Source organism: Pezoporus flaviventris, unplaced genomic scaffold, assembly GCF_033815535.1.
Source record: "Pezoporus flaviventris isolate CSIRO_AGI_PZ_B2104156 unplaced genomic scaffold, CSIRO_AGI_Pfla_v1 ptg000008l, whole genome shotgun sequence".
Classification (NCBI taxonomy): domain Eukaryota; kingdom Metazoa; phylum Chordata; class Aves; order Psittaciformes; family Psittacidae; genus Pezoporus; species Pezoporus flaviventris.
This window is the reverse complement of record NW_026892556.1, coordinates 4,115,406-4,132,371: the sequence shown is the minus strand read 5'-3', so window position 1 is coordinate 4,132,371 and position 16,966 is coordinate 4,115,406. Positions and strand designations below refer to the sequence as shown.

Sequence of the window (16,966 nt, the reverse complement as noted above, 5' to 3'; positions counted from 1 at the left end):
ATCCCTGATGCTCGGCCAGAGACTGCTCCAGAGAGGGGAGACAGTCAAGGAGAAAACGGAGCGTGAGGAGCTAAAAATAGCATCTGGTGAAGGCTTGGTCCCTGCGGGAGCTGCCAGCGCCCGTCACCAGCAGCAGGATGAATGCATCCCCCCCCCCCCCACTGACTGCTGGCTCCAGCCCCATCGTGGGGTACGGGGGGACCCGATCCTGGCTGGTGCCGTGAGCCTCATCCCTCCACAGGGACGGAGGTCAGGAGAGCATTGCCCTTCATGGGTCATGAAGCTCTGCCCTCCCCAGGGACCAGGAGTGGTGCTGAGCCCCCCAGGGAAGGGACAGGGTGGGCACCTTGGTGCGGGTGCTCAGCATCACCCCTCACCATAGGCAGGGAGAGGAGGTTGGCCACAGATCATGGAGTCACGGAGTGGGTTGGGTTGGAAGGGACCTTAAAGCTCATCCAGCTCCAACCCCTGCCATGGACAGGGACACCTTCCACTAGGACGGGTTGCTCCAAGCCCCTTCCAACCTGGCCCTGCACATCCACCCTGAGAGCCGGGAGGGGACGTTTGGAGGCTCTCCCCAGCCCCAGTTACACACAGGGGCAATGGCAGCCGAGGGGATGGGTGCCGCTTTGGGCTGATCTCAGTTCATGCTCAGGCTGCTCTCCCCTCCCCTCCTCACAGCTCCCATCCGGCTCCGGGGTGCTGGGCGGGGGGAAGACCCCCTCATCACACACACTCGGTGCTGCCCATGTCCTTGTGTTGAGCAAAACATGGGCTGGGGCACGCTCAGGTGGGTTTTACAGGGGGATCCAGGCTTTCCGAGCCCCCCCCACTCCCCCACCCCAGGCTCCATCCCCTTATTATCTTTAATTATTATTCCTAAGATTTCCATCCTGGACCTGAAATAAATGAGCCGGGAGGGAAGGGGGGGGGGGTGTTGGGGACCAAGCTGCCCCAAGTGGAACCCCCATCACCCCCCCATGGGGCTCCATCCGCAGACATCAGGAGCAGGGGGTTCAGCGCTTCACCCCCCGAGCGGAGCTGCCGCCATCAGCGCGCTGCGAGCCCCCAGCCCGGGCTGGATGCTCTGGGGGGGGGGGGGGGGTCGTACGGAGCCTCCCGTGGTGGGGGGGGGGGGGGGGCACAGCGCGGGAGGGACACGGGAGGACACGGCGGGGCGGCACCGGCGGGCGGGGCACGGCGGCGGCGGCGGCGGCGGCTGGGGGGGGGCGGCGGGTGGGTCCCCCCCGCACGGAGCGTGGGCCGGGAGCGGCGGCGGCGGCGGCTCGGCCCCGGTGCCCCCAGGGCCGCCTGCGAGCCGGAGCGCGGAGCATCCCTCCTGCGGGCACCGAGCGGCACCGGCGGCAGCGCTGACACCGGCGGCGGCGGCAGCAGCGGCATCAACATCAGCATCGGGAGCAGCAGCATCACCGCCAGCAGCACCGGTACTGCCGCCGGTATCGACGTAGGCAGCGGCTCCAGCAGAGCCCAGGTGAGCAGCTGATGGGTGGTGGTGATCAAGGACCTGGGCCACGGTGGGTGGGTGCCCTGTGCTGACGGGTGCTGAGGATCGGGTGCTCACCATGGGGACTGGGTGCCCACCCTGGGCACCTCCATGGCAGCACATCAGAGCAAAGGCAGGAGAGGGTGGTGGTGGCTTTAGGGTACAGATGGGGCTTAGGGGGAGGAAACTTTACATCAGGCTTGGGTGCTGAGGGGGTACTCAAGGGCTTGGGGGGGGGGGTCTGTGACCATCCAACTGGGGATAGGTGGCTCTGGGGCAGATCAGGGTGAGCAGTGATCGGGCACTGAGCAAGACTCACCCATCTGCGCTGGGTATTTCAGATCAGCCCCCATGGTGGCATCTCTGTCCCATCCTGGGCCCTCAGCCCCTGCTCCCTTCTCCCTGGCAGGTCCTAGGGTCACCATTACCCCCACCACCTTCCACCCTGTCCCATCCTCATCTCCATCACCCCGACCGCCCCCCCCTCCCAGCTCCTGCCCTCACCTTCCCAGATTTGAGCTTCCCAGCTGATTTCAGGCCTGGGGTGCCGGGGGGGGGGTCCCAGCAGTGAGACCCAGCACGGGCTGAGCACTGCTCTGTGCAGGGGACAGGCTCCTCCCGCGGCATCCTCTCGGGATGAAAGGGCTTCCCCAGGGACACCCCCTCCCCGCTGCCTCCAGGGCATTCTTTTGGCAGGTTGCCCCTTGGATCGGGTCCCTCTGGTCCCCGGCGCTGGCTTCTGTTCCCTGGCTGGGTGGCAGGGACACCAAGGAGGTGGCAGAGGCAGGATGCCCTGTGCTCACCTCGAGTACCCACAGCCTGTGACCTTGGGGCTGTCCACCAAGGGACACCACAGCTCTTGCTGTCAGCCTGGGTCCTCCCTGCTTATCCCCACTCATCATGGCCAGGCAGCAGAGGTGGAAGGTGCAATGGGGCTGAGAGCCTGACCATCACCTCCACCCTTTATGGTCTCAGCAGCATCTTGCCCCTGAAGCAGGAGGTTTTGGAGGGGAAGGTGGTGGCAGAGCCAGGCTCTCCTCACTCCTTTAAGCTGGGGGACTCACGGTGTTGGTTCCAGGACTGGGATGCTTGGAGGAGGTGGAGAAGGTGGCTGGGAGCAGGGGGATGCTCGGTGGGAGGTTGTTGGAGCCTCTGGTTGCTGCCTTGGGGTTCAGCTGCTGTTTCAGCCAGTGGAGCTCTGGCACCATATCCTGACCTGGCCCTGTGCTCCCTCAGGGTGCTCCAGTCCCTTGTGGACACATGGCACCATGAAGGATGGGGAGGGTACCCACAGCCCTGCTCCTACCTTGGCTCCTTGGGCAGGAGGTTCTAGTGCCTGGCTCAGCCAAGGGGCGATGGATCCAGCTCTGCTCCATTCAGGATGAGAATTCCAATCCCTGCCTCTGATCCCAGGGTGCCTGCATGGATTTGTTCCCTCCTTGGTTCAGTCCCTTCCCCAGCCGCTCCCCAGAGGCCAGGTGGGTGTCACTGGGTGATGAGGTGACAGCCACCGCATCAGGGAATCCCAGTGATGCTCCTGGCATCCATGCAGGGATGGGGGGAAGCATCTGGATCACCTCCATGTGATGCCTCACCACGAGGGAGACTCATCCTCGGGAGAGGATGCTGCTTGGGGAGCAGGACACAGGGGAGGTTTCCAGTCCCTGCTTGGATGGGCTACAGCGGGAAGGAGAGAGGCCCTGGGGGGAAGCAGATGCTGCAGGTGGCCTGGGAAGCCTCAGCTGGCTTTGCCCCCAAGATACAGGATCTGGGGGAGCATGCATGTGTCCTGGTAGGGCTGGGAGCATCCTCTGCATTCCATGCTGCTTCCTTAGGGAAGCTGCCTTCCCCACCATACCCAGCTGGACCACGCTCCTCTCCTGGTGCTGACCAGGAGTAAAGGAGTAAAGTGATGGAGTAAAGGAGTAAAGTGATGGAGTAAAGGCACCTTGTGATGGGACAAGAGGCTCCTGCAATGCATGGTGAGCCTGGGGCCATCCAACTGCGTATCAGAGATGCCTGGTGGCTCGTGTCACCCAGCACATCCCAGAATGAACCCAGTGGTACCCATCAGGCCCCCGATGTCCCAGCCCCTGCATCCCAGAGCCCGTGTCGCCGCATCCTCACATCTCCTTGGGTTTCCCCTGGCACAAATCCCGCTGCTGCCCACATGCTCCACACAGGGGAGCATCCAGGCTGTCCCTGTCCCCAGCGCCTCGGATCGGGTCCATTGGCTCCCAAACAGGATGCTGAGGCTGGAGCAGCTGATGAAAAGCCATGTGGGGAGGAGGGAGCCTGGACGTGATGGAGAATGGAAGCGGCTGAGATGTGGGTGCCACGTTCATTGTGCCAGATTACAGTTTGTGCTGCCAGGGAGCAGCTAACTCAGGGTTACGGTGGGAGCTGTATTAGCCAGGGCTCAATCACTGCGATTACCTCCCATTAGATCACCTGCTCTGCAATGGGGCTGTGTGGCAGGGGAAGCTCCTGCTTATCTCCCTTGGCTACGAGAGCAAGCACTGCTTTACCCGCGGTGCCAGGTCCTCTCCATTGGGCTGCACGTGGGTTTCCATCACCGTCCTGTGAATGGGGCTGTTCCATCTCCCCCTTGGACTCCAAAAGGACCCAAATGCAAAGGATGGGCCTGAAAGCATGAGGAAGATGGGGGAGATGGGCTCAGCCCTCGCACCCAGCACCCTTGTGGGGTCCCCAACGCGCACCAGGGAGATTGTTCTCCCACCACACCAATTGAAGGTGGGGAACTGATGGGGTGGGGGCAGCGATGGGCACAAGCACAGGGTGGCCTGGGAGTGGCTGGAGCAACCTCCATCACTTCCTGGGATGTGGCGCAATCCCTTCCTCCATCCTTCCCTGGGACTTGCTGGGATCACTCCCTGCATCCCTCCCTGGGATGTCTCCATCCCTCCCTGGGATGCAGTGGGTTCCTGCCCTGGGATGAGGTAGGATCCCTCCTTCCATCCCTCCACTGGATGTGATGGGGTCCCTTCCTTCACCTCTGCCCACACCTCTGCACAGGGATCTTGCAGCTCCCATCAGCCAGGGAACAGGGGCCCTGCTCTTTAGGTCGGTAAAAGCTGGAGGTGCTTCTTGTTAGCACAGAGAGAAGGAACATTTTCCCCTCCGGATTTCCCAGAGGAGAACAGGGATCCGAGGGGAGAAGGGATGAAATGGGAAGCAGCGATGTGCACTGGGCTGGGAGCTCCAGGTTCCAGGGGGATGGAGATGAGGAGCTTTTGGGTGCAGGATAAGCGCCCAGCAAGGCCCAGCAGTGATGCTGCACTGCCAGCTCTGCTGAGCTTTTAGTGCTTTCCTCTTTAATGAGAGCAACTCAGGCTTGTCCAGGGATGAAGCCAGGATGGTCCAGAGGACACCACACATTCAGGTTTCCCCAGTGCTTTTGGCATCTTCCCGGGATGCTGCTCCCACAGGAAAAGATGCCTCTATCTTACCCATGCAGGGACTCGCAGGAGATGCTGTGCTCAGCAGGGCTGAGTTGGGATTTAACTGCTGAGTCCTATGGAGCGCAGTTTCCCGGCCCAATCTGGGTCTGCAGGATCAAAAAGGGATCTTCCCTGTGGTCACTGCCCTTTGGGGGAGCCGAGCCATGATGTGGGACACGGTGGTGAGCACCACATTCGGGTTGGCAGCGCTGGGTTTGCCCTGCAGATGCTGGGGGAAGCTTTGGGTTGGGATGGCAGCGAGCGCCTGAGCTGCTTTCACTCTTACCCTCGAGCAGGCCTTGCTCTGGTTTGTTTGCAGTGTTATAAACCAGAGTGACAGCTCCTGCAAGCAGCCTGGAATCGTGTCTGGAGAGGCTCAGGTTGGATTTTATTTGCTTTCGGGAGGGTATTAAGCAGAGCTGAACTCTGCCGTCATCCCTGTGCACGATGAGACAGGGATTGATGGAGCAAGAGCCATCTTTTGTTCCTCCCAGCGACTCCATCCTATGGATGTCAGCAGCAAAAGCCACCTCTGGGGCTCATCTCCCTGTTGGCATCCAGGGATTATGGGGAATGAAGGTTATCAGTGTCGTGTTCTGGACTTCATTCTCACTCTTTGCCTTGAATGGGAATTGAGGTACCAATATCCAAGAGGCGTGGATGAGCCCCACTGCAGAGACAGGGAAGTGTTTGCTTGGTCCAAAATCATGGAATGCTTTGGGTTGGAAGGGACCTGAAAGCTCCTCCAGTTCCAACCCCTGCCACAGGCAGGGACACCTTCCACTGGAGCAGCTTGCTCCAAGCTCCATCCAACCAGCCCCATCTAGGCTGGCTTTAGCTCAGACACATCCCAGGTTTTAGGGTGAAAAGGAGACTTTGGGTCCAACAGCTGGAGAAAAGGTCCTTAAAAAACAAGTCATCTCTAAGGCATCCAAAAGGAAATGAATCCAAGGGAAGGAAGATCCTTAAAAGCATCCTTGTAACCCCAGGAGAGGTTTGGGTGGAATAATTCAGGAATGGGGTATGAGCAGGAATGGGACTGAGTTTAGATATGGTCATTGAGCTTAGATCTGGTCTTGCCCACTTGCAAAGCAGTGATGGGGACCACGAATGGAGTAGGGGAAGGGGTGAAGAGGGATGTGAGGATGATGAGGGCGATGCCGGGATGATGGAGGGGAGGAACAGACCCTTCAGTGTGCCCCAGGATGGATGAGGCAACCCAAGCACGAGCAGGAGCTGTGGAGAAGAGGGGAAGTAGGTGAGGCTGGTGTGCGACCTCGGTGATGCTCCGAGCACCCAGGCACGGGTTTGCTCCAGACTGTGCCACCATCCCTGGAAAAGCACCAGGCAGGATCCGAGCTCTTCCCCTTGGAAAGCTGGAGGTTTAGGGACAGAAGTGCAGTCCGTGGTCAGAGAGGGTTTGCTGCCAAGGGCAGGCGATGGGGTGTCAGCATCCTCCATGGGCTGCATCCATCAACAGCAGGGATCATCATCTCCAGACACTCGCATCGAGACCACCTCAGTGGCGGGCTTGTTCTCTGTGTCCTTCTGCATCAATACTCCAGCACCAGCCAACATTCCTGAGGCCTTTTCCATCCCTGCCCTGGAGACGATGAGTTTGGGACAATATTTATTCCCATCCTTCCCTCTCACCTAGATCCTGGGCACTGTTTATGGGCTGCTGACAGCTGACAAAGCCCATTGCCACATGGCAGCGGGTGCTGCTCAGCACCTCCTGTGCCTGCGGCCACATCCCTCAGGATGAACCCACCGGGTCCCAACCTGCTGCCTCCATGGGGGATCCCTCAGCTCTCCAGACCTTATCCTGTGTTTAATCATTGCCATCTGCTGTTCCCAGCCCCAGGGGCTCTTTGCTCTGCCTGGTGCCTGTCGCTCTCTGCTTAAATCAGCCCCGTTGGATTTGCCTCCCGTGCGGACTCATCACTGGATGATGCTCTCATCCCCTTCTGATCCAGGGCAGCTCTTTCCTTCCCGGCTTGCAGCCTCATTTAATTCAGTGTTACAGCTACGCCTCGGTAAATCCTTCCCATGTTTCATCCCGCTCATCATCCCTTAATAACACGGATGTCTCGGGCTGGGCTGCAGCATTTCCCAGCCTGTGGCTGGAGAGGCTCAGCACAGACCCCATTGAACCACATTGAACTAAAGCAGCGTGAAGAACCCCCTTTGTAAAGCAAGCTGGGGACATGAAATGGCCCAAACCCATGCTTCGGATGAGCCAAGGACACATCAACCACTTAGAAGCCGAAGAAGCAAATCCTATGGGGAAATGAATCCTTAGCAAAACTTCCCAGCCATCGTTGTCCCATCTCCCTGGTCCTAAACACCCCGGAGCAGGCCTGGTTCATGTGCCTGGTGTCCATCACCTTCCCCTCTTGTGCTTGATCATTGCTGCAGCCAAATGGTGCTGCTGAGCATCCTGAGCCCAAGCCAAGGTGCTCAGAGCTTGTCCATGGCTCTCACCTCTGTGGCACGAGAGCATCAGGGCTCAGCAGCACCTGATGGGATGCTCTGGTGCTGGGAGGATGTTGTGGTGCTTGAAGATGCCCAAGGTTTGGGGGCAGTGCGGGCTGGCTCAATTCCCAAGGGGTATGATGGATCCCTGTGCCATGTCCTCCCTCCACCTCTTCCCAGGATCTTCCACCATGGCCCATCTCCAGGAAGGATTAAGGTTTATTTCTGCCCCAACCTCCTATATCCCATTAGGGGCATTAAAGAAGGAGCCAGTGGCCCTGAGGACCTTCCATGTGACTCCAGGGGCTATTTTAAGATGAGACCATATTAAGCCCCACAGAAACAGCCCCTGCTTACAGGGGAAATCCCTGCCCAGGCTGGGTTGGGTTTGGGACCACTTGGCACAGGGCAGGCTCCCATGGGAACGCAGGGATGCAGCGGGATGCGGACAGCGCGATGGGCTCCCTGTGACAGTGATGCTGCACCCAGCAGTGCTCAGGATCCCCAACCATGACAACCCCTGCAGGATCCCAGCACCTTTTCTCATCTCTCTGCATGGTGGTTTGGGTGACAGACAGGATGGAACCCCCGGCTGCATCCCTGGTACCCTGACCCCGGTGTCCCTGGAACTGCAGGATGGACACAGCCTGGCCTTGAAGACTCCTTATTGCTGGTTCTGCAGCTCCTGAGCCAGAGGGAGCTGCTGGGAAGGGGCTTTGATCTGGCCCTGTGGGGCTCCTGCCCTGCTGGATGCGTGTGTGCATGTGAGCATCCACATGTGTATACATGTATACGTGTGCATAGGTGTAGTTGTGTGCATACATATGTGTGTGAACACGAGTGTACACGTGTGTGTGTGTGTGTGTGCATCATCACACACACCAGGTGTCAGCCCAGCCCCTGTTCCCAATGGATGACAGTGGGACACGGCGGCTGCTCCGGCATCCACATGGATGCTGCTTGTGTCCTGGTGCCCAGGGTCAGCGTGGCCACAATTGGTGCCACACGGAGGACGTGAACTTGGACGTGTGATGTGTGATGGGAACCTCTGTGACCAGGGGCTGACACAGCCCTGGCACTTAATGGGAGCCCCTGCACTGACATGGGGTGCACACGCATGCATATGTGTGCCAGGGGATGCCATGCATGCACAAGCACACGCTACAGTGAGCTCTTAGCCTGCCTTGCTGCCATAGAATCAATGAATCCCAGCCTGGTTTGGGTTGGAAAGGACCTCAAAGCTCCTCCAGCTCCAACCCCTGCCATGGGCAGGGACCCCTTCCACTGGAGCAGCTTGCTCCAAGCCCCTGTGCCCAACCTGGCCTTGAGCACTGCCAGGGATGGGGCAGCCACAGCTTCTCTGGGCACCCTGTGCCACCCTCACATCCCACCTCCCCGTCCCCATCCCTGTTCTCCATCCATCTCTCCAACAAGGGGTCCCTGCCCTTCACAGCCTGGTTTGCTGCAGCCCCACAGGGAGGAGGGTGCTGGGAGCTCTGGGTACCACCCATGGGGACGCGGCTCCCTCCTGCACTGCCCCATTGCTGACCCCTCCTCTCTCTCCCCCCAGGTTGGAGCCTGAAGGACCCAGCCGGGTGGTCCCCATCTACTGGGGGGTCCCTCACTGCCTGTGAGACCCTGGGAGGAGGAAGCACCAAGCCAGGGAGCAAAGCAGGACCCTGGGCACGGGGGAGGCAGAGCACCAGGCCAGGCTGGAGGGTGCCCGGTAAGGCTGCTGGGGGGGGGACCCCATTTCTCCATGATCATGGAATGGGTTGGGTTGGGAGGGACCTTAAAGCTCATCCTCGGTGCTCCCAGGCGCTGATGGGCAGGGATGTGTCTCGGCAGGGTTAACATGACCGAGGTGGAACCCGTGCTGGACTTCGCATCCTCCGGGAGGACGGGCAGGCGCAATGCCCTGCCTGACATCCTGGGCTCTCCGGCCGGTGTCAGCCCCGCTGACCTGCCCCTCAAGCTGGCAGAGATGTCCCTGAGCGCAGGTGGGTGATGAGGACCATGGAGGATGGTGAGGGAAGGGCAGGAACTGGGGCTGCTTGTCATAGAACCACAGCCTGCGGTGGGCTGAAGGGACCTTAAAGCTCATCCGGCTCCAACCCCTGCCACGGGCAGGGACCCCTTCCACTGGAGCAGCTTGCTCCAAGCCCTGTGTCCAACCTGGCCTTGAACACTGCCAGGGATGGGGCAGCCACAGCTTCTCTGGGCTCAGCACCCTCACAGGGAAGAGCTTCTGCCTAAGAGCTCATCTCAGTCTCCCCTGTTTCAGTTTGAACCCATCACCCCTTGTCCTGTCGCTGCAGTCCCTATGAAGAGTCCCTCTCCTGTATCCTTGTAGCCCCATTCAGACACTGGAAGCTGCTCTGAGGTCTCCACGCAGCTTCTCTTCTCCAGGCTGAACAGCCCCAATGCTCTCAGCCTGGCTCCATATGGGAGCTGCTCCAGCCCCTGAGCATCCTCGTGGCCTCCCCTGGCCTTGCTCCATCAGCTCCATGTCCTCCTTATGCTGGGGACCCCAGGACAGGATGCAGGACCCAAGGGAGGTCTCCCAGAGCACAGCAGAGGGGCAGGATCCCCTCCATCACGCTCTGGGGGTGCAGCCCAGCACACACACACACACACACACACACACACACACACACACACTGTGTGGGCCATGTTCTGCTCTCATCCCTCACCCCTGCTCTCTCCCGCAGGCAGCGCTCAGGAGATGCAGTCCCCCTCGGCGGAGGTGCCCCCTCCGCAGCCCCCCAGCCCCGAGCTGAAGGACACGTCCTAACCCCGCTCCGGGGGGGGCCATTGCTGACCAGCGGAGGAAGGAGGAGGCTGTGGAGCATCAGCCCAGCTTCCCTGGCACGGCCGGAGTCCGCTGGGTTCTCCTCGGTGCTGCCATCGGGCATCATCCCCCCGCCATGGGGCGAGCATCGCACGGGGACCTGCCGGGATGATTCCCAAGGGGCAATTCCCACCCGGGGCGAGGACTCGAGGGAGGAATGTGTTTGTCCTGGGACGCTGGGCAGAGCCGAGCACAGGGGGCTCCCCGGGGGGGGCTCCTCCTGGCCGCAGGAGCAGCCTGTGGTGTTTCTAGCTGAGTGTGGTGTTCACTGTGATGTTTTGGGTACCACCTCCGTCTCCTCGCCTTTCTTCCTGCGTGATGCGGGGGCCTTTTCCAAGGGAGGGGGGGCACAACCCCAACGTCCCCCCAACAGCCCTTAAGCAAAGGCAGCCAGCACCTTGCTGAGTGCTCCCACCAAGGAGCGGAGCATCCCAGGGTGGTCCCTGCCCTATGCATGGGGGTCTCGGCTCCATGGACAAGAGGATGCTGGTGATTTGGGGGGGGGGGGGGGGGGGGTAGCAGGGTGATGCTGTTTTGAGCATCCCCCCTCTGCCAGGGCCACCTATGGGTGCCCATGCCCAGAGGCCTGGGATCCCCTCGTATTCCTTGGGGAAAACCCAGGAGAGGGAACAGCGGCAAACGGGTCCTGCAGTGCTTTGGAATGAGGGGGGTGTGAGATGGAGCCGGGCTTTCCCAGGCGCTGCTCCCCAAAACCTGCTGTCGGGTGGGATGGGGACCCCCCTGCCCGGGCGCCGAGGGGCTGGGAAGGACTTGGGAGGCAGGATCCTGCCCAGGCTGGGGTTTCCTGGTGGGAAGCTGGAGCCAGGCAGAGCTTGCACATTGGGCTGGACCCATCTCCATCACCACGGTCACCTATAGCTGTCGCTGTGGGACCAGCAAAGGAAGCCCAAAGCCCAGGTCCATTCTGGCCACCACCCTGGGGGGTGACCGGGTCAGGGACACTGGTGTGGGGCCATGTGTGGGGTCACCGTGTCCAGCCAACGTGAACATAGCCACACGTGTGTGGATGCATGTGAGTGTGCATGGGGACCCTTGTTCATGGGTACCTGTGTGCATGGGTGCCTCTGTGTATGGGGAACCCAGGTGTGAGCACCTTTGTGCATCCATGTGCATGGGTGTTGTGCACACAGTGTGCATGGGTGGCCATGTGTAGGGGTGCTCCTGCGGGTAGGTGTTCATGTGTGCAGACAGCCATGCATGTATGCATGTGCATGCAGTGCATGTATGTTCATGTGCGTGGATGCCCATGTGCATGGATGTTCATGTGCATGGATGCTCATGTGTGTGGATGGATGCTCATGTGGATGCATGTTCATGTGCATGTATGGCCATGTGCATGGATGCCCATGTGCATGCATGTTCATGTGCGTGGATGGATACCCATGTGGATGCATGTTCATGTGCATGCATGTTCACGTGCATGGATGCTCATATGCATGGATGCCCATGTGCATGCATGTTCATGTGCATGGATGGCCATGTGCATGGATGCCCATGTGCATACATGTTCATGTGCATGGATGCTCATGTGTGTGGATGGATACCCATGTGGATGCATGTTCATGTGCATGCATGTTCACGTGCATGGATGCTCATATGCATGGATGCCCATGTGCATGCATGTTCATGTGCATGCATGTTCATGTGCATGTATGTTCATGCACATGGATGACCTTGTATATGGGTGTCCATATTCATGCACCTTCATGTGAATGGATGTCCACGTGCATGGATATCCATGTACATGGGTGCTGCCATGGGTGGGTGTCCATGTGCATGGGCATGCGTGTTAATGCGCATGGGTGCTCACGTGTGTGGTGGGTCTCTGTGGGTATGGGTGCCCATGTGCATGGGTGCTCCTGCGGGTGAGCGTCCATGTGCATGGAGTAGATCATGTGCATGGGTGCTCAAGCATGTGAGCGGGTGTCCATGTGTGTGGCTACCTATGTTCATGGGCATGCGTGTGTGGGTGCCTGTGCGCATGGGTGTCCGTGGAGGGGAAATCTACACGGGGACGTGCTGTTGTGTGTGGGTATCCATGCATGTGGGTGCTCCTATGCGTGGGTGCTCCTATGGGTAGGTATCCATGTGCATGGGCAGGCGTGCTCACACATGCTCATGTGCACGGGTATTCGTGCATCGGTACCCACATACGTGGTGTCCCTGTCATGGGTGTCCCTTTGGATGGGTGTTCTGTGCCCTACATGCGGCTCATCCACATCCCATGGTCCCACTGCTGTGGGGGGAGGCTGGGGGAGTGTGTGGGCACCGGGCTCTGCACACATGGGACACCTCATGTCACACACCCCCCTTTTCACCCCACGGGGTCTGTCCCCATCTCCCCACCGCAATGGGTTCCATCACAGGCAGCGCAGTGGGAAGAGGCTGAACACGAGCTCCGGCTATTTTTGGGTGCCTGCAATGACACCTTGGGGCCAGAGAGAGGGAGGAGGTGTCCTCGGGTCCCTCCCTCACCCCCTTCTGCCCCCGCTGTGCCTAAGACCCCATGGGGAACACGCTGCAGATATGGGGGTGAGGCCACCCCACCCCGAAAGTGGGACCCCCCCCAGTGCTGGGGATGGAGTCCTGATGGATGGACCCCACTGCCAACAGAGCCTGAAGCAAAAGGGGACACGTGTGGGTCCCATGGCCGCCCTTGTCCCCAATGTCCCCCGCACACACAGAGCATCACTGGGGTCACACATTCCCCCCCACACACACACACACACATGGAGCAGGGGTCCCCACGGCCCCCACCTCAGCACACATCCCCCTGAAGGACCCCACTGCTGTCCCCACACACATCCCCACCCCAAACCACCCCTCCGTCGGGATGCTCACGCCCGCACCCCCCCTTTCCCCATCGCCCCTCTCCCTTTGGGGAGCCGGGACCCGACCCAGCTCAGGGCACGCTCGCCCCATGGCTGCGCCCCGCTGTCGGGGCGCGGGGTGGGCGCTGGCAGCGCTGCCGAGGAGGAGTATTCCTGGAGCGGGTCTGCTCTTTCCAATCATGTGATGGGGACGTTATTTAAGGCGGCGGCGCGGCCGGACGGGAGCTGCGGGTTGGGCGCTGCCGAAAGCCGCTGCCTGGGACCCCCCCCCCTTCCCCTCTGCACCCCTCCCCGGAGCCCCGCACCATGGTGGATGCGTTCGTGGGCACCTGGAAGCTGGTGGAAACGACCAATTTCGATGAGTACATGAAGGCGTTGGGTGAGCACCGGGGGGGGCTGGAGCCGGGCATCGCCCCTCTGCGTGGTTTATATTCCCCCATCCCACCAAGCGCATGGGGCTGTGGTTAGGGGGGGGCGCTGCTATAGGGGGGTGGGTTATGGGGGGGTCTGGGTGGGGGGGGTTCGTCATTCTCTGCCCTTGGTTTTGGGGGGGGGGGGGGTGTGCTGGGAGCTGATCAGGATCCCCCCCAACCCTCCCCCCCCTCCCCCCAAACACACATCACATCTGTGCATCCCACACCACAGAGTGGTCCATGACGTGGGGGACACTGGTGAATCCCCCCCCTCCCCAAGCGCAACCCTGGAGCTGGGTGCTGCAATGGCAGCATTCCCAGCCCCTTTTCCCATTGTTCCCATCCCAGAGCCCTCCCCAAGCAGAGCAGGAAAACCCTGGGGGGTGGCCAGGAGCATGGGTTGGGGGGTTTCGGGTTCACCCCCATACCCATGAGGTGATGCTGGAGGGTGATGCTGCATCCTCCGCGCACCCTCACCCTGCCCCTGCACCCTCAGGCGTGGGCTTTGCCACGCGGCAGGTGGCCGGGTTCACCAAGCCCACCACCATCATCGAGCTGGATGGGGACAAGGTGACGGTGAAGACCCAGAGCACCTTCAAGAACACGGAGATCAGCTTCAAGCTGGGCGAGGAGTTCGATGAGACCACGGCGGACGACAGCACGTCAAGGTGAGCCCCGGCCCCCCAGGTGGGATCTGTGGGATCAATGGGATCCGGCCGTCACCGCACGGCTCAGCCTTGTGGATGAAGGATGAAGCCTCTTTGCTCCAGGGTTGGGGTTCAAACCTGGTCTCATTCACCCTGTTTTCAGCTGGGGTGTCCCTGGAGGGCAGGGAGGTTGTGCAAGGGCTGGGCTTGCTCAAGAGCAGGCAAAGGGGATGTGTGGGTGGCAGCGAGCATTGTCCCTGCTCCAGGGCAGGGATCGGGGCAGAGCTCGGCGTTGAGCCCCCCCCGGGCAGAGCTGCAGCAGGGATGGAGCAGTTGGATGATGCTGAACCCAATGGGGCCGTTCTTCCCATAAGAGCAAGGAAAAAGCACCTCAAGAAGGGTCCGAGCTCCTTCCCTGGCCTCTCCCCCCTGCACATTGCCCCTTGCAGCGCTGCCCCTGCTGTCTCCTAGCTCCAGCAGCTGATCCCATGCACCATTACATACACTGTGCATAGGGCAGCCCTGTGCCCCCCAGCCCAGGGGGCATCCCGGGGGGGGTGGGACTGAGGTTCATTGGACACAAATCCCCTTCCCCAGCCCAAGGCAGCAAGTGCAAGAGCTGGGCACGGAGTGAGGATGGGCTGAAAGGGGATGGGTGCCGGGGGGGGATACAGGGCAGCAGGTCCCAGTCTATAGCAGGTCCCTGTGCACAGCAGATCCATGCCCAAAACAGATCCATGTCCACAGCAGATCCCTGCTCACACTGGCTGGAGCTGGTGGAAACTATGCTTGGAGCAGCAGAGCATGTGACCGGCACCAGACCCTGCCACAACCCAGGACGTGCCCTTCGGGTGCTCCTTGGCTACTGGCCAAAGGGCACAGGAGGCTGCCCGAGCCATGGGGCTGCATCGATGGGGCTGGCACACTATGGGGCACCCAGATGTGTGGGTCCAGGGCCGTGGGGCCCTGTGCAAGAAGATGAGTTGTGGGGATCCCGAGGTGCGCAGAGAGCCTGGGTGGGGACAACACCATGGGGAGACCCTGAGCCCTGGGAAGGAGGAGCCAGAGCCATGGGGGGACCCGGTGTGGGGCACAGGGCAGGATGTGGCCCTGGCACAGCCCCAGGCTCACAGTAACCTTGGCACTGGCAGGGTTTGGGTGCTGAGTCAGCAGCAGCAGCTGTGCAAACAGCAGCCCCGGAGCGTGCTGGGTCAGCCCATCCAAAACCCTTCCCAGGCCCTTTTGGTTCAGATCAGAGCCCTGGTACCATCCCCGATACCTGCCCTGATACATCCCTTAGTACCTCTCCTAGTATCTGCCCTGGTAATGGTGGCTCTTGTTCTCTCCCTCAGTCCGTGGTCACGCTGGATGGAGGCAAACTGGTCCATGTGCAGAAGTGGGATGGGAAGGAGACATCGCTGGTGCGGGAGCTGAAGGATGGGAAGTTAATCCTGGTAAGGAAATAGAAATGGTTTGAAAGGAGACCAAGTGGTATTGGTGTTGAGAATGGGTGGATTAGTGGGAAAACCAGCGAGAAAAACTGCTATGGGGATACAGGAAACAAAATCGTGATGTATAATGTATTTAATAGCCATAATGGGAATGGTGTGAGTTAAGGGGTGCAGTCATGCTTTAAAAAAGGGAGGGGGGGCTACAGGAAACCTGGAGAGGGGCTTGGGACAAGGGCCTGTAGGGACAGGCCAAGGGGAATGGCTTTAACCTACCCGAGGGGAGACTGAGATGAGCTCTTAGGCAGAAGCTCTTCCCTGTGAGGGTGCTGAGGCGCTGGCACAGGGTGCCCAGAGAAGCTGTGGCTGCCCCATCCCTGGCAGTGTTCAAGGCCAGGTTGGACACAGGGGCTTGGAGCAAGCTGCTCCAGTGGAAGGTGTCCCTGCCTGTGGCAGGGGTTGGAGTTGGATGAGCTTGAAGGTCCCTTCCATCCCAAACTGAGATTCTATGCAGAAGGGTTCAGGCCAGGCCAGGGCAGGCAGGAGCTGCCCCAACATCACAACTAACACCCCCATTTCTACCACCAGACTCTCACCATGGGCAACGTCGTGTCCACCCGCACCTACGAGAAGGCCACATAGATGCCATCCCCAGCTCCCTGCCTGTCACCTGGTGCCACATTCGCCCCCCCCACACACACCTCAGCCCTCGCCCCACACCGGGGTCCTGGAGCCCATCACGCCATGGGGCCACCCGCTGCCCCTGTCCCCATCGCTCGGGGGCTGCTGGGGCCGGTCTCATGGGTCAGGGCTCTTGTTTTTTATTGATAATGGGAAAAAGCCACGTGAAGGATGAATAAAGGTCTCGTTGTTACAGCTCTGGGAGCAGTGCCTTGGGAAGAGGGGGGTTGGCTCGGGCTCACCTGCAGGCTCCAGCCGTGGGGAATGGGGGGGTTAAACCAGCCTGGACACTGATGGGGTTAAGGAGGCTCAATCCCAGTAGTGGCCTCAGCCTGTTCTCTTGAGCAGTGGGAAGCAGAGGTGGTCACGGGTAGAAATGTGCTTCTCCAGAGGGAATACTGGGTTTATTCCCACTGCAGCTCTGGCATCGCTCCTCCATGCTCCCAGCGTGTTCCATGCCAGCAAGAGCCATCATTCCACAACCCAAAGCTGCAGACAGAGACTGAGGCCACCAGCACCTCAGGTGTGGGTTTGGGAAGGAACTGGCCCCAAAGGGGGCTTGGCTGTGGGGAAGTGGGGGGAGAAGCAACAGGAGAAGGAGCAGCTGCCCTGTGTCCTGCCATGCCAATAGCTG

General features: G+C 60.4%; 2 protein-coding genes across 2 annotated transcripts; both read left to right on the top strand.

Annotated features, from left to right (window-relative positions):
* Positions 1-1,232: 1,232 nt before the first annotated feature.
* LOC133267594 (cAMP-dependent protein kinase inhibitor beta-like) lies at positions 1,233-10,579 on the top strand. Its single transcript, XM_061450004.1, has 4 exons — positions 1,233-1,492; positions 9,011-9,166; positions 9,289-9,440; positions 10,152-10,579. The coding sequence occupies exons 3-4, from the start codon at positions 9,296-9,298 to the stop codon at positions 10,232-10,234; spliced, it is 228 nt and encodes a 75-aa protein (XP_061305988.1). The 5' UTR covers positions 1,233-1,492; positions 9,011-9,166; positions 9,289-9,295; the 3' UTR covers positions 10,235-10,579.
* Positions 10,580-13,430: 2,851 nt separating this feature from the next.
* FABP3 (fatty acid binding protein 3) lies at positions 13,431-16,527 on the top strand. Its single transcript, XM_061449737.1, has 5 exons — positions 13,431-13,522; positions 14,053-14,224; positions 15,355-15,466; positions 15,556-15,657; positions 16,240-16,527. The coding sequence occupies exons 1-5, from the start codon at positions 13,450-13,452 to the stop codon at positions 16,291-16,293; spliced, it is 513 nt and encodes a 170-aa protein (XP_061305721.1). The 5' UTR covers positions 13,431-13,449; the 3' UTR covers positions 16,294-16,527.
* Positions 16,528-16,966: the final 439 nt, after the last annotated feature.